The 23708-nt window shown below is 41.8% G+C and overlaps 1 protein-coding gene across 3 annotated transcripts in view; it reads right to left on the bottom strand.

Annotated features, from left to right (window-relative positions):
- C1AH9orf153 (chromosome 1a C9orf153 homolog) overlaps positions 1–23708 on the bottom strand; it is a 41553-nt gene that overhangs the window by 3428 nt on the left and 14417 nt on the right. For 2 of the 3 annotated variants that reach the window (XM_003279026.3, XM_012500780.2), the window contains exons 2-4: positions 13029–13112; positions 5571–5662; positions 3889–4064 (exon numbers count right to left, since the gene is read on the bottom strand). In XM_003279026.3, the coding sequence (XP_003279074.1) occupies positions 3889–4064; positions 5571–5636 (242 nt within the window). In that variant the 5' untranslated portion in view covers positions 5637–5662; positions 13029–13112. The remainder of the gene's footprint in view (positions 1–3888; positions 4065–5570; positions 5663–13028; positions 13113–23708) is intronic. The other variant, XM_012500781.2, reaches the window with a different exon arrangement.

Here is a 23708-nt window from a genome sequence, read left to right as displayed (position 1 = left end):
ACACACACAAAAAAATGGCAGAGCCCGGGTCCTTGGAGACATTTGAAAGCATAGCTTCACAGAGAGTGGAATCATGGTCACCAGAGACAGAGTAGGGAGTGGGAGGGGAGGATGGGGAGAGATCAGTCAATGGGTTCAGAGTTATAATTAGAAGCCCTGCATAGTGGCATGCACCTGTAGTCCCAGCTACTGGGGAGGCTGAAGGAGGAAGATTCCTTGAGCTCGGGAGTTTGAGGCCAACCTGGGCAACATAGCAAGATACCATCTCAAAATGTAAAATGGGCCAGGAGCGGTGGCTCACGCCTGTAATCCCAGCACTTTGGGAGGCCAAGGCAGGCACATCACTTGAGCTCAGAAGTTCAAGACCAGCCTGAGCAATATGACGAAACCCCATCTCTACAAAAAATACAAAAATTAGCCAGTTGTGGTGGCATGCACCTGAGGTCCCAGCTACTTGAGAGGCGGAGATAGGAGGATTGCTTGAGCCCAGGGGGTTGAGGCTGCAGTGAGCTGAGATTGTGCCACTGCACTCCAACCTGGGTAACAGAGTGTCTCAAAAAAAAAAAAAATTAAAATTAAAGTAAATAAATAATTGAGAACAAAGTTACAGTTAAATAAGAGGAATAAATTCTGGTGTTCTATTGCACAGTAAGGTGAGGATAGTTAACAATAAGATATGGTATCTTACAAAATAGCTAGAAGGAAGGCTTTTAAAAGTCATCACCACAAAGAAATGGTAAGTGCATGAGGTCAGGATAAATACACAGATTCGATCACTATGTAACATATGTATCTATTGAAACATATATTGTACTCCATATATTTGTACAATGACAATGTGTTCATTAAATAAATAGATAAAAGGCACTGGGAAGCTGAGGCAGGCGGATCACAAGGTCAGGAGATTGGGACTATCCTGGCTAACATGGTAAAACCCCGTCTCTACTAAAAATTAAAAAAAAAAAAAAATTATCTGGGCTTGGTTGTGGGCACCTGTAGTCCCAGCTATGCAGGAGAGGCTGAGGCAGGAGAATTGCTTGAACCTGGGAGGCAGAGGTAGCAGTGAGCCAAGATCGTGCCACTGCACTACAGCCTGGGCAACAGAGCGAGACTCCGTCTCGAAAAAAAAAAAAAAAAAAAAAGCTTTGTTCTGGCCCTTGTCTGCGTACCCCTAGACTTCTAATTATGTGAGAAAAATAACCACTATTTAGTTTTCTGTTATTTTTGGTTCCTAAGCTATATGATTCCATGGGATTTAGCCTGAACAAGAGGAGCTCATACGATAGAAGAGCAAAACGGCAACGCCCACTCTCTTTTCCTCCCCCGGTGCTTGGTGCTAGTAGGAATATGTCCTTTAGTATACTTTGGAATACCAGGATCCTAAAGTTCTTCTGGACTAAGTAGGAGAGTAGAAGATGAATTGTTGAAATACTAATTATCCCTAAGGGATTACTGGATACCCTTCACTTAGATTCCTGCCTGACTCCATGCATCTTTCTTTCTTTCTCTCTCTCTTTCTCTTTTTCTCTCTTTCTTTCTTTTTTGAGACGGAGTCTCTGCCGCCCAGGCTGCAGTGCAGTGGCGCAATCTTGGCTCACCGCAACCTCTGCCTCCTGGATTCAAGCGATTCTCCTGCCTCAGCCTCCCAAGTAGCTGGGATTACAGGTGCCCACCACAACGCCCAGCTAATTTTTTGTATTTTTAGTAGAGACGGGGTTTCACCATGTTGTCCAGGCTGGTCTTGAACTCCTGACCTCAGGTGATCCACCCGCTTCGGCCTCCCAAAGTGCTGGGATTATAGGCGTGAGCCACCATGCCCAGCTAGCATATTTCTTGAATAGACATGACATGTACCAGAAATTTACCTCTGGGATCTCAGGAAATGAAGATACGGAGGCAGAGAAGAGACTCCAACACAGTTTGTGAGACCACATCAGAGACCTCCAGAAGTTAGGTAAGCAGCAGGTAATTCATGCATTAGGAAGAAAGAAAAACTTGGCCCCTATGGATGGCAAAGTCATAAATGTTCAAGACCTTATCAAACATCCAAAACCCTTCTTCAATAGGTTTTTGACTAGTTCTTCTTACTGAGTCTCAACACTTTTCATGATTTTTCCTCTCTGGTCCCAGACTTTACTTGTGTACTTTGTGAATTATCTAGGCCAGTCCTATCATTGCTTTAATTGCACTGCTACCTAGGCTCCAGAGCCCACAAATTAGGACTCTATGAAAGGATTTTGAAGCCTGCATTTGGCTCTGTTAAGATGTCAATATAGGGAGTTACAGCAAAAACTCTTCCAACTCTTTGGACCAAATATACTCACAGTAATCAATCTATTCCTTTAAATTTGCTCCTTCTGCCTCTCCCATTACTTTTTTTTCTTCTTTGAGACAGAGTTTTGCTCTGTTCCCCAGGCTGGAGTGCAGTGGCACAATCTTGACTCACTGCAGCCTCTGCCTCCTGGGTTCAAGCTATCCTCTCACCTCAGCCTCCCGAGTAGCTGGGACTACCGGTGCATGCTACCATGCCTGGCTAATGTTTAAAATTTTTTTGTAGAGTCGGGGTTTTGCCATATTGCCCCGTCCCACTACTTTTAATATAAAAATGGTGGTGTCAAAATATTTGCTGTGAAAATGGTCTTATCTTGAATCAAGAAACTGCTTCAGAGGGTTATCACAAATTGATGTAATCTATTAACAAAATGACAAAATATTACCTCTCTCAAATTATATAAGATGGAGACTTAAAGTGTAAGACACTCCCTTCGCATTAAAATTCAGCATCATAAGTTTCATGGTTTTTTTTTTTTTTGAGACAGAGTTTTGTCCTCGTTGCCCAGGCTGGAGCACAGTGGTGCGATCTCGGCTCACTGCGATCTCCACCTCCTGGGTTCAAGCAATTCTCCTGCCTCAGCCTCCCAAGTAGCTGGGATTATAGGCACCCGCCACCATGCCCAGCTAATTTTTTGTATTTTTAGTAGAGACCGGGTTTCATCATGTTGGCCAAGCTAGTCCTGAACTCCTCACCTCAGGTGATCCGTCCGCCTCGGCTTCCCAAAGTGCTGGGATTACAGGCGTGAGCCACCATGCCTGGCCCAACAATATATCTTTTTAAGAGTGAATCCGAGACTTGATCCTGGAATTCTGGATTCTCTGTTCTGCATTTTAATTTATTTTTATTTTTACTTATTCATTTTTTAGAGACAGGGTCTTGCTCTGTTGCTGAGGCTGAAATGCAGTGGTGTGATTGTAGTTCACTGCCACCTCGAACACATGTGCTCAGGTGATCCTCCCACCTAAACCTCTCAGGTAGCTGAGATTACAGGCACATGCCACCAAGCTCAGCTAATTTTTATTTATTTATTTGTTTATTTTTAGAGATGGGGTCTTTCTATGTTCTCCAGGCTTGTTCTGCATTTTATTGACACTGCATAAAGCAAACATATTAATAGCAGCCATGAACCTCAGAACTACAAAATGGCTGTAGGTCAGTATTGGACTATTTCTGCTCTAGTAAATTTGCAATGAGATTTCCATTCCTTTTCTCCCACATGGCCTCATCTGTTTAAATTACCTGGGTCAACTAAGAAGTATCTACGAAGTTTATCTTCAAAAATGAACTTTTCCGGGGTGGCACTGGAAATGCCTAGTCTGCATAAGATTTTGGTGCTTGGAACCTTCTTCTGTACGGTAACTTGGGCCAAGGCGTTCGAGTGATCAATGAGAATTTCATAAGGAAAAGTGTGCTTGGGAGGGGAGATCCCATGCTGTGACAGCCTCTGCTGGGACCTGGAGAGCCTCTCCACGGGAGAGAGTGAGCTTGCCAGTAAGCTGCGGTGGAGGAGCTCAGTCATGGATGCTGGCTTCTCTTTTTTAACCACTGTGCACCTGATAACAGGTTGGAGATCTCTTCTCACATCAGTGCCCCTGGTGAATGACATGAAATTCAGGTTTTTAGCAAGTACTTCCTGTGCTTCATTAAGTGAAATACTGTGCATTTTTAGAAGATTTGATTTCCTGCTCTCCTTATTAAAATTCTCAATACATGCATATAATTCTGGAAGCTGTGGACAAAAAAAAAAGTGGTAAGTCATGAGACTGACAAAAATGTAATATTCTGGCAGACCCACAAACCCTAGGAAAAATAACAAATAACCATAGGACAATAAATAACCATAAAGACAAAAGCATTTTTATCTTTGGAAGATATCTTTGCTTAACTAAACCAAGTCAATTGTGGCAATGTGGAATAGAGAACAGAGGTCAAATCTCCGATTCACTCCCCTAAAGATGTATTATTTAGACACATCTTATAAATGCTTGTTATAAAATTAGGCAGTTAGAATTGAACTAAGAAGTCTTGAAGATCTTTCCAACTCTGAAATTCTATGAGTGACCACGGAGAGAAATAGCGGTGGGAGACTGTGGCCTTTGCTTGTTTTGAACAATGCTATATGTCTTTGAAGGAAGAAAGGGAGCCAGATCACTTAGATATCAAAGCTTCATCCTGGTGTCCAAAGAGCCCATAATGTTCAGGAATCCAGTGCTGAGGAGGCTATAATAGTCATTGCTCACTGGGATATTTGACCAGAGCAAATGGTGACATACATTGAGTATCTGGGAATAGGTATTGGCAGAAAAAAACAGTAAGAGATCCCTGAGAGGACCTGTCCCCATCTAAAATCCTATACTTCCTACAAATCCTATCATTTCTAAGAGGTTTCTTAGGCCATTACATTGGAAGGCCAAAGAGGCCATAGTCTCAGGTTAGAGCCAAAATTTAGGTCGTTTAGCCCAGTGCAGAGTTTTCTTTCAATCCTAGTCAATTTTATTGCAAGGGCAACCAATAGAAAGTGAGCTAACGCGTGGGAAAGTAGAAGGGATTTTGGATGTCTTCCAGAATGTCAAGAGTCTGTGGCTACAGAGGCTACACGTGTGGTCCAGACCCTGGAACCAGTATGAGCTCTGCTACAAGGTGGTGCAGGAATATATGGACGCATTCTCAGTTATGCCAACTTCAAGTAAGGGGCGACAAGGGCCCATGGACCAGGAGGATTGCTTTTAATATTTTATAATAGTCTGTTTTGTTAGTTTATCCCAAATTGTGTATCTGTCTTATAACTGTTTTAGAAATTGGTACATAGGTGGAGATTTTATATGTAAATGTGTTAGCACTGATAGTCTTTTTTTCCAGTGTTTTTTTGGGGAGTTAAATAGTGTGATGTTTGGACTGATATCATGAAATCTTCAGCCTGGAAATTGGGGTGGATTGTTCTCTGGTTAATACATCTTTTCCTAAAGAAAAAAGAAAGTGTGCTAACATTGGTGAATGGCTCTTTATAACGAATTATATAACCAAACTATCACGAAAACAGCTCAGTACTTCTGCCCATCTGCCCTGGGAAGAGCTACACTTCTCTGTGACTAAGAACGTTAAGCCATTAAAGTGACATTTTGGAGTTTCCCATGGCTCCCAAGTGTGTCACTGTGCGTTCAATAGTTTGAATGTTTATGATTCTTGAATGTAAAGCTCCCCGTGTACACCTCATTGTACAATGTTAAGTACATACTGAACATTGAGGAAGGGCGGCTTCTCTATTGTCCTCAGCTGGACTGGTGTCTCCAATGAGGAACATCGTGCTGGGATTTTATTCCCTAATTCCTAAAAAAAGCAATATGAGAAAAGACAAAAATCAAAGATTAAAAATCAGATAGAATACAAAGGGGGAGGTGAGACTTCTTAAATCTTAAGAAATTTGTAAGTGGGACATTTTGAAAATTTTATACCTGTATTAGTCCATTCTTGAATTGCTCTAAAGAACTATCTGAAACTGGGTAATTTATAAGAAAATAGGTTTAATTTGCTCATGGTTCTGCAGGCAGTCCAGGAAGCATGGTTGGGGGGGCCTCGGGAAACTTACAATTATTGGGGGAAGGCAAAGGAGAAGCAGGGCACGTCTTACATGGCCAGGACAGGAGAAAGAAAGAACAAAGGGGGAGGTGCTACACACTTCTAAACAACCGGGTCTCATGAGAACTCACAATCATGAGAACAGCAAGGGGGAAATCCTCCCCCGTGATCCAGTCACCTCCCACCAGGTCCCACCTCCAACACTGGGATAACAATTCGAAGTGAGATTTGCGTGGGGACACAAATCCAAAGCATTTCAATACAATTTAAATTTTTCATTTGCTTTTTCGTAGTTTAGGTCTGCCAAATTTGTCACGCTTCAACTGAGCATTTCGCTGAAATACCCAAATTCTTCTACAACATGTGTATTTAGTTTCAATACTAGTGTAACAAATCCTATATGGATGGTTTTATTTTTTTATTTTATGTATTTATTTTTTTGAGATGGAGTTTCACTCTTGTTGCCCATGCTGGAGTGCAATGGCACGATCTTGGCTCACTGCAACCTCCGCATCCTGGGTTCAAGCAATTCTCCTGCCTTAGCCTCCCAAGTAGCTGGGATTACAGGCATGTGGTACCACGCCTGGCTGATTTTGTATTTTTAGTAGAGACAAGGTTTCACCATGTTGGTCAGGCTGGTCTTGAACTCCTGACATCAGGTGATCCACCCGCCTCAGCCTCCCAAAATGCTGGGATTACAGGCGTGGGCCACCATGCCCAGCTGGATGGTTTTATTTTCTTGTCTTACATATTCTGATCAACTTTCAGTTCATCTAAAGAAAAACTCACCCACCTCCTTACACTCAAAAAATGTTTTTTATTCAGGAGGAAAAGGCTCATATGTAATGATAATAATAAAAACAATAAACATTTTGAAAATAATTTGCTTTGTGTCAGATACACTATAAGGCATTTTGCAGATGGAATTGTGTTTAATTTTTCTGCAAGAGGTTAAAAATGGCCACGGAATCTCCACAATTCATCTCATTGATAAGTGGCAGTTAAGTTCTCTCCCACATTTGACTGGCCTGGCCTATGCTTGGCTTTGACCAATAGCTTGTGGCATTGTGTCAGTGGCATAGTGTGAGTGCCAGAACCCAGACCTTAAGAGGCTTTGTGGCTTTCCTACACATTCTTGGGAGCCTGAGCCACCATGTAAAGAGAGATCTGGCTGCCTATGTGGAGAGACCATGCAGACTCAGCAGCCAGCACTGACCACTAGACATGTAGATAAAGCCATCTTGGTTCACCCAGCCCCATATGAGCCTCCAGATGACTACAGCAGCATAAGCAACCTCAGCCAATCCCAGATGGAAAAGAAGTACCTCCCAGCTGAGCAAGGCAAGTCTAAAATTTTGACGACGAGTAAATTATTGTTGTTTCAAACCACTAAGCTTTGCATGAATTGTTATATAGCAATAAATACAGATAAACCCCATAAAACTTCACGTTCTTGGCTTAATTTATTCCAGTGAAACCCTTATTGGTAGGTAAGAGAAGATATGGAGAGAAAATGTATTTCTAGGTACAGGGTACCACTGTATCATGACTGGCAGCTATGGTCACTGGGATGAGTGTCTGAGATGAACCAAAAACACTCACTTGGTATTTGGGATGAAGTGAAAATAATTATGTTTCTCCTCCTTCCTGAGCAAAGTAGAAAAACCCAGAACGGATACACACACACACACAAACACACACACACATACACACACACGGATATATATATATACATATGTATAAAATCTCAAAAACATTTTTGTCACTATTTGTCACTACTGAGATCACTATATTGATATACAGGACTAGAAAAGCAATACAGTGCAGCATGCCTGCCACAGACCTGTTTATCTCTAGGCAATAAAATAAGACTTGATTGTGCTTTCCTCCTGCAAAGGAAGGAAATTGTTTCTGCAAAGGAAAATATTTCTCTAATGTGCTTTACCTAAAACCTGTCAATGTCTTCCAGTCAACCATTGCTACTGTCTTTCAGACAGCTTCAGAGTTGCCCACCACAGGAAGGCTGCCTTCTCCCATCACCAAGGGTTAATACATATTCTCCTCCCTTCCCTCAGAGGAGGGAAAGGTGTAACCTCTCACCTCTCTCCCCTCTTCTCTCTCTCTCCCTGCCACCTCCCAATTTTAATCAGCAGTGCCAATATCCAGCTTCAATGGCCAATCTTGCAACTCTCTATACATGAAGTCAAAGCAGTAGCTAAGAAATATGTCCTCATGTTATTACAATAGTATTGATGATGACAAGGAACAGAGCACAAATAAGTTTAGATTCTTGCTAATCCTCTTTGCTAAACTACCGTTGGGTGCATTTCCCTCTCACTGAAGTGTCAGGATCCCGAATGCTGAAACAGATCACTAGCCAGAAATGCTTTTATACACTTAAAGGTTGACTTGACTAGCAAACTTTTAACCTCAGTCTTTGCTTGATCCAAGTCAATGCCTCAATCTAGATCAGCCCTTTGACCCAATCTCTCATGGAGAGTGTTCCTGGTGAAGTCATGGAAATATGGCCAATGGCCTGTTTAGAGATTTGTGTGAGTAAAGTGAAGCTTTTGCAGGGGACTGTGGCACTTCTCTTCATCGTTACTCCCACAAATTCCTACAGTAAATTTTCCTTGTGCTATGAAGAGCAAGGGCGTCTCACAGAAACTCCCAGGGATGGTATCCTCTTCTCCATTTGCACTCACCCCCAACTTTTCACCCTTCCCTCCAAATCAGAAGGAAAAGAGTTCTCTCTGCTCATCTAATGCTAATTTTTTCTCTCTCCCACCCAGGGTGATATATTTTATCCTTCTCATAATTCTTTTTTTTTTTTTTTTGAGTCTCACTCTGTCACCCAGGCTGGAGTACAGTGGCACGGTCTCAGCTCACTGCAACCTCCAGTTCCCGGGTTCAAGCCATTCTCCTGCCTCAGCCTCCCAATAGCTGGGACTACAGGCAAGTGCCACCACACCAGGCTAATTTTTTTATTTTTAGTAGAGACAGGGTTTTGCCATGTTGCCCAGGCTGGTCTCAAACTCCTGACCTCAAGTGATCTGCCCACCTCAGCCTCCCAAAGTGCTGGGATTACAGGCGTGCGCCATCGTGCCCGGCCCCTCCTCATAACTCTTATGGAATATTTCCCCTCAGTTATCCTCCCTTCCCTTCCAACAAGAACTCTTTTCTTCCTTCTTGCTTCCTATCATTCTCTTATCTTCAGTCTCATGTTCCCCAATGGCTCCTTCCTTTCTTTGCAAATATGTAAAATTTTTTCCACTTGGGGTAATAACGCAACTTCTCTTGACTGTGATCCTACCACTCACCCTGGACCGTTGTCTCTTCTTTACCTCTGAACTTGCTATATTTATATTTTTGTCATATAATCTTCGGTATAACGACATTTAGCTTCCACCTGGCTGATGAACTAAAATTGAATTCTTAAAAACAATAGTGACTTCTTAATTATCAATTCTAGTGTAGTTTTACAGTCCTCATTTTTCTTTTTTCTTTTTTGAGACGGAGTCTGGTTCTGTCACCCAGGCTGGAGTGCAGTGGCGCAGTCTCGGCTCACTGCAACCTCCATTCCTGGGTTCAAGCAATTCTCCTGCCTCAGCCTCGTGAGTAGCTGGGATTACAGGGATGTGCCACCACGTCTGGATAATTTTTGTATTTTTGGTAGAGATGGGATTTTGCCATGTTGGCCAGGCTGGTATCAAACTCCTGACCTCAGGTGATCCACCTGCCCTGGCCTCCTAAAGTGTTGGGATTACAGATGTGAGCCACTGTGCCCATCCAATTTATAAATTTCTTGACCAGACTTACAGAGACTATCCACAATCTGCTTCTGACACTTTTCTATCATTTAAAAATATCATATTTCAGCCAGGCACGGTGGCTCACGCCTGTAATCCTAGCACTTTGTGGGGCTGAGGCGGGTGGATCACAGGGTCAAGAGATCGAGACCATCCTGGCCAACATGGTGAAACCCCGTCTCTACTAAAAATGCAAAAATTAGCTGGGCATGGTGGTGCATCCCTGCAGTCCCAGCTACTCGAGAGGCTGAGGCAGGAGAATCACTTGAACCCCGGAGGCGGAACTTGCAGTGAACTGAGATCAAGCCACTGCACTCCAGCCTGGTGACAGAGCAAGACTCTGTTGCAGAAAAAATAATCATCATCATCATATTTCAATGCTACCACAATGCCATAAATGTTCTCTATACTTTAGCCATCTGGGCTCATTTTTTTCTGAAACAATCTTCTGCACTTCTGTGCATTCTTTGAGCCTATGCTCACTCTGATTCCCCATTTAGTCAAACAGAATGTCCTTCCTTCTCTTTTATGACAATCTAAATAAAAACATAGTAGAACTGAAGCTGAAATGGAGAGAACCACAATGTTGAATAGCTATTGTGTCATATAAAATGAAAACATAAATAACAGGAAATGAAATAAAGGCTAAAAATTATTTAGAGAGAACCCAATTATGTTGAATCGATTTTCTGACAAAGTTGCCAAAATAATTCAATGGAGGAAAATAGTCTTTTCAATAAATAGTTCTGGGACAATTAAATATCCACACATAGAAGAATGACGTTAGACCCCTACCTCAATCCTTATACAAAATGAACCTAAAATGGGTTATAGAACTAAGTATGAGAGCTGAAACTATAAAACTCCTAGAATAAAACATACGGGTAAATTTTTGTGACCCTGGGTTAGACAATGTTTTCTTGGGTGTAACACGAAAGCATAAGCTACAGAAGAAGAGAATAAATAAGTTGGACTTCATCACAATTAAAAACTTTTGTGCTTTAGTGAAAATAGTGAAAAGACCAATCACAGAATGAGAGAAAATATTTACAAATCACACATCTGACAAGGAACTTGTATACAGATGTACAAAGAACACTTAGAAATCAACAATTAAAAGACAACCCAGCTGAAATATGGGCAACGGGACTTCTAGTGTGGCTTCTCCTCTGGCATGCAAGGAGCTTGGAAGTACCAGCAACTCTTCTTAGATCTGGCAGAGAAGTAAGGTCACAGGGCAAATTGCTGATCTAAAATTGGAGAAACAGACAGGCAAATACAGGGAATTGCAGCTTACTGAAGTAGGAAGTTCCCTGAGAACAAGGCAGAAACCTCCAGAAGAGCCAGTACAGGAATCACGTTCGGCTTTCAACAAAAAATTATAAGGCAAAAAGCAGAGTTTGAAGAGACAGAGCAAGCATCAGAACTAGATTCAGATATGGCAGGGGTGCTGTAATTACCAGACTGTGAATGTAAAACCATGATTAATGTGCTAAGGCCTCTCATGGGAAACGTAGACAGCATGCAAGAACAGACAGGTAATATAAGCAGAAGATGGAAATTCTAAGAATCAAAAAGAAATGCTAAAGATCAGAAACATTGTCACAGAAATGCAGAATGCCATTGATGGGCTCATTAGTAGACTGGCTATGACTGAGGACAGAATGTCTGAGCTTGAGGATATCTCGACAGAACCTTCCAAACCTGGAAAGTCAAGAGAAAAAAGGCTGGGTGCGGTGGCTCATGCCTGTAATCCCAGCACTTTGGGAGGCCAAGGCGGGTGGATCATGAGGTCAGAGTTCAAGACCAGCCTGACCAACATGGTGAAACCCCGTCTCTACTAAAAATACAAAAATTAGCTGGGTGTGGTGGCATGTGCTACTCAGGAGGCTGAGGCAGGAGAATCGCTTGAACCCAGGAGGCAGAGGTTGCACTAAGCCAAGATCGCGCCACTGCACTCCAGCCTGGGCGACAGAGCAAGACTCCATTAAAAAAAAAAAAAAAAGAGAGAGAGAAAAACACTGGAAAAAAAGTGGTAACAGAATATCCAAGAATTGTGGGACAATTACAAAAGGTATAACATACGCATAATGAGAATACCAGAAGAATGAAACAGAAGCAACATTTGAAGCAATAATGACTTAAAATTTCCCCAAATTAATGTTGTACACCAAACCACAGATCCAAGAAGCTCAGAGAACATCAAATAGGTTAAATGCATAAAACCCCCCAAAACAAAAGACTTCACATAGGTATATCATATTAATACTGCAGAAAACCTAAGATAAAGAAAAGAAACCTTGAAAGAAGCCATAGGAAGATTAGAAGTAATTATTTGCTATAAATAGCAAAGATAAGAATTACCTCTTCCTTCTTCTCAAAAAGCATGCAAAGAAGCAAAGAATGGAATGAAATGGTTAAAGTGTTGAGAGGAAAAAACCCACCAACCTAGAATTCTGAATTCTGTGAAATTATCCTTCAAAAGTAAGAGAGAGAGAGGGCCAGGCTTGGTTTCTCATGCCTGTAATCCCAGCACTTTGGGAGGCTGAGGAGGGCAGATCACGAGGTCAGGAGTTCGAGACCAGCCTGGTCAACATGGTGAAACCCTGTCTCTACTAAAAATACAAAAAGTTAGCTGCCGTAGTGGTGTGCGCCTGTAATCCCAGCTATTCAGGTGGCTGAGGCAGGAGAATCACTTGAACCCGGGAGGCGGAGGTTGCAGTGAGCCGAGATCGCACCATTGCACTCCAGCCTGGGTGACAGGGCGAGACTCCATCTCAAAAAAAAAAAAAAAGAAAGTAAAAGAGAGGTACTCTCTCAGGCAAACAAACATTGAGGGAATGTGTTGCCAGAAGACCTGCCTTGCAAGAAATGTTAAAGAATTTCTTCAGAGAGAAGGAAAAATATGTAGGTAAGAAACTCAGATCTACATAAGGAAGTGAAAAGTATTAGAGAAGGAATAAATGAAGATTAAAATAAAAATGTTTATTTTTCTTATTCTTAATTGATGAAACAGATAACAGTTTGTTCAAAATAATAATAGCAGGCTGGACTAGGTGGCTCATGCCTGTAATCCCAGCACTTTGGGAGGCTGAGGCAGGAGGATTGCTTGAACCTAGGAGTTTGAGGCCAGCCTGGGCAACATTGGGAGACGCCATCTCTAAGTAAAAAACAAAAACAAAACAAAATATAATAGCAAGAATGTATTCAAACAATTATAGCTTATTATAAAATGAAACAAATGACAACAATGACACAAAGAACAAGAGGAAATAATTAGGAGTATTTTGTTATTATAAGGTATTCACACTGCCTGCAAGGTGTATAGTGTAATTTGACAGTGGTCTTGGGTTAGTCGTAAACTATATATACTGCAAACTCTAGGGCAACCACTAAAAAGTAAAAAATAATATATAATTGATATGCTAAGAAAGGAGAAAAATTGAATCATATAAAATGGTCAAAACTACAAAAGGCAGAAAGTGTGGAAGACAAAAACAGAAACAAGGAACAAGGGCAAAAAATAAAAAAACAGTAAAACATTTGGTGAATATTAATACATACCCATCACGATCACTTTTAATGTCAACGGTCTAAATACACTAATTAGAAACAGAGAGTGTCAGAGTGGACCAAAAAGAAGACCCAATTAATTATATGTTGTCTACAAGAAACACACTGTTATTTACTTTTTTAAATGAGATGGGGTCTATGTTGCCCAGGCTGGTTTCAAACTCCTAGGCTTAAGCAATTCTCCTGCCTCAGCCTCCCAAGTAGGTGGGACTACATGTGTGTGCCACTGTACCTGGCCAGAAACACACTTTAAGAACTCTTATCGATCAAAAGTAAAGAGATAGAGAAAAAGATATTATACTCATTAATCAAAAGAATACAGGAGTAGCTATATCGATTTCAGACAGAGCAGACTTCAGAACAAGAAAATTTATCAGGGATGAGGAGGGGCTTTACATAATGATAAAGGGGTCAATACATAACAATTTGTAACATGTATGCACCTAACAACAAAGTGTCAAAACATGTGAGGCAAGCCAGGCATGGTGGCTCATGCCTGTAATCCCAGCACTTTGGGAGGCCGAGGTGAGCAGATCACGAGGTCAGGAGTTTGAGACCAGCCTGGCCTCACCTGAGGTGAGGAGTTCGAGACCAGCCTGGCCAACATGGCAAAACCCCATCTCTACTAAAAACACATAAAAAAATTAGCCAGGTATGGTGGCAGGCACCTGTAGTTAGTCCCAGCTAATCGGGAGGCTGAGGCAGGAGAATAGGTTGAACCCTGGAGGCAGAGGTTGCAGTGAGTGGAGATCACACCACTGCACTCCAACCTGGGTGACAGAGAGAGACTCCATCTCAAAAAACCAAAAACCGAAAAACAAAACAAAACAAAAAACCCAAAACAAACCATGTGAGGCAAAAACTGATAGAAGTACAAGAAGAAATAGATCCACTATTATAGTTGGAGACTTTAATACCCCTCTATAGAAAATGGACAGATCCAGCAGGCAGAATATCAGTAAAGACATAGTTGAACTCAATGGCCCCATCAATCAACTGGATATAATTGACATCTATAGACTACTACTTCATCCAGCAATGGCAGATTACACATTCTTCTCAAGATCAAGTTCACATGGGACATTCACCAAGATAAACCCAGACTCCAGGCCATAAAACACACAACAATTAATTTAAAGGAATAGAAAATCATACAACGTCTGTTCTCATACTACAGTGGAGTTAGGTATCAATAACAGAAAGCTGGAAATTTTCAAAATACCTGGAATATGATCTTGTTTTTGTTTAAAATATATCTATAGTGATATATTCATTTTATTTTATCATATTCATTTTAAAATAGGGAAGGACATACCCCAAGATTGGGACTGCCCAAACAGTAGTTCCTAAGAGTTTGGGTTACAGTGGAACTTTTACTTTCCTTGTATCTTTAAATTTTTCTTTCATGAATTAGCATAGTAAGTAAAGAAATAATTCCAAGTTGAATGAGAGAGGTTAGTATAACAAATGGCAGAGATGTGTGCTGAAATAGATCTCCAGAGATGTGAAAAAGGTATTATGTATAATAGAAAAAAATAAGAAACAATGTCCAATGATGAGCTCATAATTGAACAAATTTGGGGAAATTACAAAACTGTACAGAAATGTTTAATGACAGGAAATTTTTAAAATAATATTTATACTAAACAAAAAGAGACTATAAGAAGGTATCTATAATATAATTCTATTTTTGTAAAAAAAAAAATCATATATGGGCTGGGTGCGGTGGCTCATGCCTGTAATCCCAGCACTTTGGGAGGCCGAGGAAGGCTGATCTCGAGGTCAGGAGATCGAGACCATCCTGGCCAACATGGTGAAACCCCATCTCTACTAAAATACAAAAAACTAGCCAGGCATGGCGGCCCACGCCTATAGTCCCAGCTACTCAGGAGGCTGAGACAAAGGAATCACTTGAACCCAGGAGGTGGAGGTTGCAGTAAGCTGAGAGTGCGCCACTGCACTCCAGCCTGGCGACAGAGTGAGACTCTGTTAAAAAAAAAAAAAAAAAAAAAAAATGACTCACTTAAAAATGTTAACAGTTCCATCTAGCGGTAAGATTATGAGAAATTTGTCTCTTCTTACAATTCTTTGCACTTTTATGTATTTTACAATGAATATTTATTACTTTTGCAATTAAAAAAGACACATTTTCAAATCAGAAAGAAAAAAAAAGAAATGGCCGAAGGCAGCTGTCTGTAGAAATTACACATCATGGGAGATTGCTTATAATGTTTCACTGAGGAGTTATAGTTTAGGGGAGTCCAAATAAGGTGGCTTATTGCACTCCCTGAAGGGCCTGGGTGGCTGGACTGGGGCTCAGCAGCAAACCCTTACAGCCTGCCTGGGGCTGGAGGGGTAACAGGCAGTGTGTGCCAGTGGGCACCATGTTTCTTTTGGGGATGACAGAGAAGTTTTCAAGTTAGATTGTGATGCTGGTTGAACAACTCTGAATTTACTAAAAATCACTGAATTGTATGCTAAAAAGAGTGAGTTTTATCCTATGTAAATTATACCTAAATAAAGCTGTTTTTAAAAGGAAACAAAAATCTAGTCAGTTGCATTGTGATCTGCTTGAAGGAAAACAGTGTTAACAGAAGGGCCTTCCTGGTACGTATAAAAGGGAATGTGGGCTGTTAGAATTTTCCAGGATGCACCCAGCACCACTCAGGGTGAGAGACCCCTGATGGTGGAGCAGTTCAGTGCCCTGAGCATTATGTGTCTTATAGATAATGAAGGCACAGGTGCACACAAACTCGATGATACTGACCATTACTAAAAGCTATGAATACTAGCTGATATTCTGTGAACATTACTATATGCCTTTATAACCATATGGTTCCAAGAACTTAAATATATTATCTCATTTGATCCACTCAACAACTTTCTGACACATGTACAATTATAACCCCATTTTACATTTGAAGAAATTGAAACACAGACAGGGTAAGCACCCCTTCCCTAGCATAAAAGAGCTTATAAGTGGCAAATCTGTGATGAAACCAGTAGTTTGACTTCAGAACCCACAGTTTTATATATTACGCTATAGTGGATAAGTATGATCTTGTCACACATGCATTTTTCAGTGCAATTTAATTTGCTTTCCTTTTTCTTTTTTTTTTTTTTTTTGGCAACAGAGTTTTGTTCTATCACCCAGGCTGGAGTGCAGCGGCGCTATCTTGGCTCACTGTAACCTCTGCCCTCCTGGGTTCAAGCAATTCTCCCACCTCAGCCTCTCAGGTAGGTGGGACTACAGGCACACACCACCACGCCCGGCTAATGTTTGTATTTTTAGTAGAGACGGGGTTTCACCATGTTGGCCAGGCTGGTCTTAAACTCCTGACCTCAAGTGATCCACCCGCCTCAGCCTCCCAAAGTGGTGGGATTACATGCATGAGCCACCGCAACCACACTAATTTGCTTTTCTTTTTTCTTTCTTTTTTTTTTTTTGAGGTGGAGTCTCCCTCTGTTGCCCAGGCTAAAGTGCAGTGGTATGACCTCGGCTCACTGCAACTTCCACCTCCCGGGTTCAAGCGATTCTTCTACCTCAGCCTCCCGAGTTGCTAGGATTATAGATGCGCGACGCCACTCCTGGCTAAGTTTTGTATTTTTAATAGAGATGGGGTTTCACCATATTGGCCAGGCTGGTCTCGAGCTCCTGACCTCATGATCCACCCGCCTCAGCCTCCCAAAGTGCTGGGATCACAGGCGTGAGCCACCGTGCTTGGCCCTAATTTGCTTTTCTTTTGTGCCCCTACCCCCTCTCCTCTGCCTTCTCATATTAACCCTTTCATCAGGTAACCTATATATTGAGCTTATTTTTTCTATGCTTATAGAGACAGCCTCCTCTTTGCTTTTCTTACTAATGATGGAAAGTCCACCAACTCACCTAGTGTATATACCTCCGTTCATCATGAGTGCTGCCTTATACTATTTTTGCAAGGACGTGTTCCAATTTCCACCTCAGCCCTGTCATTTAGCACACTCTAGGCGCTTCTGCCTGGGCACGAGCAAGAGATGCCAGGAGAGAACTGGGGCTGCATGTTCCAGGTCCTGCCTGGAGCTGGCCTGCCTGGTAGATACTCATCTTCTTTTCTCTAGGTGGCGGATCCCCATCTATTTCAGGGTGCCAAGAATAGCTTTGGTTGTGGGAGGGAGATTGTTATCAAACTGAACTTGGATCTGTGCCGAGCACAGCAAAGCCAAACACTGACATCATGATTGTAGCAAGAGAAAGGGAGGCATGTGTTACAGGATGTCAAGCAAGGAGACTTGGGTGATTCTCATGCTTAAGAACCAAACTCCCTGATGGCTTACATAGACAAGTTTTTATAGGAAAAGTCATACATTTCTTTTTTTTTTTTTCTGGAGATGGAGTCTCGCTCTGTCGTCCAGGCTGGAATACAGCAGCAAGATCTCAGCTCACTTGAACCTCCTGGGTTCAAATGATGTTCCTGTCTCAGCCTCCCAAGTAGCTGGGATTACTGGTGCCCACCACCAGGCCTGGCTAATTTTTCTATTTTTAGTAGAGACAGGACTTCACCATGTTGGTCAGGCTGGTCTTGAACTCCTGGCCTCAAGTGATCCTCCCCTCTCGGCCTCCCAAAGTCCTGGGATTACAGGCGTGAGCTACCATGCCTGGCCTCTTGTGGAATTTACAGGCTAGCAAGGGGGAACTTACAGAACATCATACATAAGATAAGTGAATTTGTAAGTTTGAAAGCCATTAAGTGCAATGAAGGCTACCAGAGAGATCAGGGTAAAGGGGATTGGGAGTGTGGTGATGGAGGGTTGCAACTTTAAATAGGGTGGTTGTGTTGACCTCACTGGGAAGGTAACATTTGACCCAAAGCCTGTAGAGGTGACACTGAGCCCTGAGAAAAACAGGAAGAATCTTTCAGGCAGAAGCACCAGCCGGGGCAAAGGCCATGTGCTGGAGGAAGAGCAGGTTGCAAGAGAAACAGGAAAGAGGGAGAGAGGAGGGGAAAGGAAGAGAGCCCTGTCTTCTTAGAGCCTTGCAGAGAGGGAACTGAGGAGCCATCGCAGGCTCAAAGGAAGACAGGATCTGGCTTACAGTCTTTTTTTTTTTTTTTCTGCTGCCACAAGACTTTGTGCAGCAGGCTGAGCTGAGTAGTTGGCACAGCTTTGTTTTGTTTTGTTTTTCTAACTTACATTTATTCTTAAAGGAGCACTCTGGCTGCCATGTACAGCTTATAATTTATCAATTAGAAACTTATTAATTAAAAATGAATATGTACTAACAGTAATTGTACAGTATGAGTCCACCATATAAAAAGCGAGGCCAAATATGTATTTTATGTAGGAGAGAAAATACGTTTGTCTGTCAAGTGAGAATTTATGCATAGTTGTGAATTCACAGAGCATCCTCTGGAAGGACGCACACCACTTTTTTTAGATGGAGTCTCACTCTGTCGCCCAGGCTGGATTGCAGTGGTGCGATCTTGGCTCACTGCAACTTCCACCTCAAGTGATTCTCCTGCCTCAGTCTCCTGAGTAGCTGGGATTACAGGTACCTACCACCACGCCCAGCTAATTTTTGTATTTTTAGTAGAGACGGGGTTTCACCATGTTGTCCAGGCTGGTCTCAGACTCCTGACCTCAGGTGATCCACCCACCTCAGCCTCTCAAAGTGTTGGGATTACAGGTGTGAACCACCATGCCCGTCCCCACAGGCCACATCTTAATAGAAGGGAGTGAGCGGGAAGGCACGAAAGGGGGGCTTTGGCACTTTACTACTTCGAATGTTTTCCACTATTTGAATTGTTTTTTACAGAAAGCATGTGTTCCTTTGGTGATGTGTTACAGACCAGGCGGCCTTCCTGTTTTGAGGAGAAATTAGTCTCTATGGAAAGTGTCTATTGAGTTACTATTGTACCCAGTCCCATGACAGGCCCTTTGGGAACCTGAAACAATATTTGAAGCAATTCCTACTCTCGAGAATATTTTTCGAGACAGAAAAGTGGGCATAGGAGATTTTCTCTCTCCCTCCTGAATTCAACATGATGATAGAGAATAAATTAGATGTTCAAGTATAAACCTTCTACTGCAACAGAAACAACTGTGGTACAATTTGAAATATATTTGGTCTCTGTCCCCAGTTCTGGCCTTAGAGCACCTAAGACCACTGAATTTTTTTTCTTTTTCTTTTTTTTTGAGTCGGAGTTTCACTCTTGTTGCCCAGGCTGGAGTGCAATGGCACGATCTCGGCTCACCGCAACCTCTGCCTCCCAGGTTCAAGCGATTCTCCTGCCTCAGCCTCTCAGACCCTTAACTATGATCCCCCAGGCTCTAGCCATCTAACAGGTGACAAAACTGCATTTAGCAAGCCACATCGCCTGAATCTAACATTCAGAGTCCAGATTCACTTCTTGCAGGCTTCCAGCACCATCTGGCTACATTGTTCTTAGGCTTTTCTAATAACAACTGGTCTCATACTCACAGACAGTTGCTCTGCAACTACCATATTGCATCAATTTCACATTTTCACATTTCTGAAAAGCAGGCTGCCTCTCACAATCAATCGGTTTCACAACTGATGTTGGCCCAGTTGCCTCAAGACTAGTTCCTATGGCCTAGATCTGCATGAAGTTGGACATAACTGTTCATAAGGCCATCCATTCACCTTATATATACACACATTGTGGAGTGTACAAGTTGAGTTTAATTGCTGTTTCAAGTACTTTCTAGATCTGTACCATCCAATATGGTAGCCACTAGTCAAATGTGGTTACTGAGAGCTTACAGTGTGAGTAGTCCAAATTGAGATGTGCTGAAGTATGAAAACAGAATGAAAAGTATCTCATTAGGGATTTTCATATCAATTACAAAAAGATAAAATTTTAGATACATTGAGTTAAATAAAATACAGCGTTAAAATTAATTTTGCCTGTATCTTTCACCTTTTCTCTTTTAAAATAATTTTTTTTTGTAGAGACAGGGTCTTGCTATGTTGCCCGGCTGGTCTCCAACTCTTGGCCTCACGAGATCCTCCCACCTCAGTCTCTTACAGTGCTGGGATTACAGATGTGAGCCATTATGCTGGCCTCTTTCACCTTTTCTAATGTGGCTACCTGGAAGATTTAAAATCACATCAATGACTTGCATTCTATTTCTATTGGACAAGGCTGATCTCAAAGATAACACTGATTTAGTAGTGGTCATGGTAGGCACTGAATACGGCAGCAGATGTATGATAAAAACCAATGCCTAAATAGATCTAAAGGAGCTCTTCTTCTCTAAAACAAAGTAGATATAAAATAAAAATTATGTGATTACAGAGCATGTCAGAGTTTAAATGGGAGTATTTTCTTTCTTGGCGAATGAATAATTATGAAGATCTGTGTGCCCCAAACCCAGACAAAGAATATCGGGAACACCACTGACGCTTTCTGTCCCCATCCTCAGTTCCATCTTTCTCCCTCCCTAATCCCAGGGATAACCACCCTCCTGAATTTTGTGTTTAGCATTCTCCTCCTTTTTTATTTCTATTTTTCACATGTGCATGTATCCCTGACAACATACTCTATTGTCATTTCTGCATGTGTTTGAACCTTATGTAAACAAAAGCATCCTATAAATATCTCCTGCAAACTTACACCTCTCTTTTTTTGAGACGGAGTTTCACTCTTGTTGCCCAGGCTGGAGTGCAATGGCACAATCTCAGCTCACTGCAACCTCCACCTCCCAGGTTCAAGGGATTTTCCTGCCTCAGTCTCCTGAGTAGCTGGGATTACAGGCACCTGCCACCACAACCAACTAATTTTTGTGTTTTTAATAGAGACAGAGTCTCACCATGTTGGCCAGGCTGGTCTTGAACTCCTGACCTCAGGTGATCCACCCACCTTGGCCTCCCAAAGTGCTGGGATTACAGGCATGAGTCACTGTGCCCAGCCACATCTCCCTTTTAAACATTTTATTTTTAATTGTGGTAAAAACATATAACAAAATTTACCATCGTAACCATTTGTAAGTGTAGTATTCAGTAGTGTTAACTGCATGCACATCATTGTGTAACACATCTCCAGAAGCCTTTCATCTTGTAAAACTGAAACCTCATACCCACTGAAAAACTCCCACTCCTCCCTTCCCCCAAACCCTGGCAGCCACCATTCTGCGTTCTGTCTCTGAGCGTGACTACTCTAGGACCCTCATATTAGTGAAATCATGCAGTATTCGTTTCTTGGGGACTGTCTTTTTTTTTTTTTTTTTTATTATACTTTAGGGTTTTAGGGTACATGTGCACAATGTGCAGGTTTGTTACATATGTATCCATGTGCCATGTTGATTTCCTGCACCCATTAACTCGTCATTTAGCATTAGGTGTATCTCCTAATGCTGTCCCTCCCCCCTCCCCCCACCCCACAACAGTCCCCGGAGTGTGATGTTCACCTTCCTGTGTCCATGAGTTCTCATTGTTCAATTCCCACCTATGAGTGAGAACATGCGGTGTTTGGTTTTTTGTCCTTGCGATAGTTTACTGAGAATGATGTTTTCCAGTTTCATCCATGTCCCTACAAAGGACACGAACTCATCATTTTTTATGGCTGCATAGTATTCCATGGTGTATATGTGCCACATTTTCTTAATCCAGTCTATCGTTGTTGGACATTTGGGTTGGTTCCAACTCTTTGCTATTGTGAATAGTGCCGCAATAAACATACGTGTGCATGTGTCTTTATAGCAGCAAGATTTATAGTCCTTTGGGTATATACCCAGTAATGGGATGGCTGGGTCAAATGGTATTTCTAGTTCGAGATCCCTGAGGAATCGCCACACTGACCTCCACAATGGTTGAACTAGTTTACAGTCCCACCAACAGTGTAAAAGTGTTCCTATTTCTCCACATCCTCTCCAGCACCTGTTGTTTCCTGATTTTTTAATGATGGCCATTCTAACTGGTGTGAGATGGTATCTCACTGTGGTTTTGATTTGCATTTCTCTGATGGCCAGTGATGATGAGCATTTCTTCATGTGTTTTCTGGCTGCATAAATGTCTTCTTTTGAGAAGTGTCTGTTCATCGCCAAGTCAATCCTAAGCCAAAAGAACAAAGCTGGAGGCATCACGCTACCTGACTTTAAACTATACTACAAGGCTACAGTAACCAAAACAGCATGGTACTGGTACCACAACAGAGACATAGATCAATGGAACAGAACAGAGCCCTCAGAAATGATGCCGCATAGCTACAACTATCTGATCTTTGACAAACCTGACAAAAACAAGAAATGGGGAAAGGATTCCCTATTTAATAAATGGTGCTGGGAAAACTGGCTAGCCATATGTAGAAAGCTGCAACTGGATCCCTTCCTTACACCTTATACAAAAATTAATTCAAGATGGATTAAAGACTTATATGTTAGACCTAAAACCATTAAAATCCTACAAGAAAACCTAGGCAATACCATTCAGGACATAGGCGTGGGCAAGGACTTCATGTCTAAAACACCAAAAGCAATGGCAACAAAAGCCAAAATCGACAAATGGGATCTCATTAAACTAAAGAGCTTCTGCACAGCAAAAGAAACTATCATCAGAATTAACAGGCAACCTACAGAATGGGAGAAAATTTTTGCAACCTACTCATCTGACAAAGGGCTAATATCCAGAATCTATAATGAACTCAAACAAATTTACAAGAAAAAAACAAACAACCCCATCAAAAAGTGGGCGGGGACTGTCTTATTTCACTTAGTATGATGTCCTCCGGGTTCATCCACGTTATAGAGTAATACTCCATTGTGGGTTGCACGCTTCAGTTTGTTTATCCATTCATCTGTGGAGAGACGATTGAGTAGCTTCCACCTCTTTGCGATTGTGAATAAAGCTGCTCTGAAGGTGTATGCTTCCTATTTTTAGTGTCACCTGGAATGAGGTTTTCTTTTTTACTTGCCTGCAAATCACTCTAATTGACCTATTCAGGGCATCAGCACAGAATTTTAATAAATAGAATAGAACTCTAACAAATAAAAAGAAAAGATTTATCACAATTCTCAAAGTAAAAGCATGACTTTAAAAATGATTGTTTCCTGTGAGTGAGAGGAGATGCTCACATTCCTGTTTTCCCCTAAAGAATCCTGATGATACTTGGGCACTGGGTCAGTTTGTCAGTTTCTACATCCCACAGCTTTCTTTTCACCTTATTTCTACTAATTTACAAAACCTCAGCTCTCAGTTATAAGTCTCCTGCAATGACAGCTAGTGTTTGGTGGCCCTGCCAGGTGGCTTACAATTTACTCATGTAACAAACATGTCACTGAGTTCTCTACAAAAGCAAACATGATGGGGTGATTTCCCTCTGAAGTCTCCTCTCAGCTGCTGAGCAGTTGATCGTCTCAGCTGAGGACAGCTTGGCAAAGAGACAATAAATCCATGCTTGGTTGTATTTGCCTTGGAAAGA

This window comes from Nomascus leucogenys, chromosome 1a (assembly GCF_006542625.1).
Source record: "Nomascus leucogenys isolate Asia chromosome 1a, Asia_NLE_v1, whole genome shotgun sequence".
Classification (NCBI taxonomy): Eukaryota; Metazoa; Chordata; class Mammalia; order Primates; family Hylobatidae; genus Nomascus; species Nomascus leucogenys.
The sequence above is the reverse complement of the archived record's forward strand: the minus strand, read 5'-3'. Positions and strand labels throughout refer to the sequence as shown.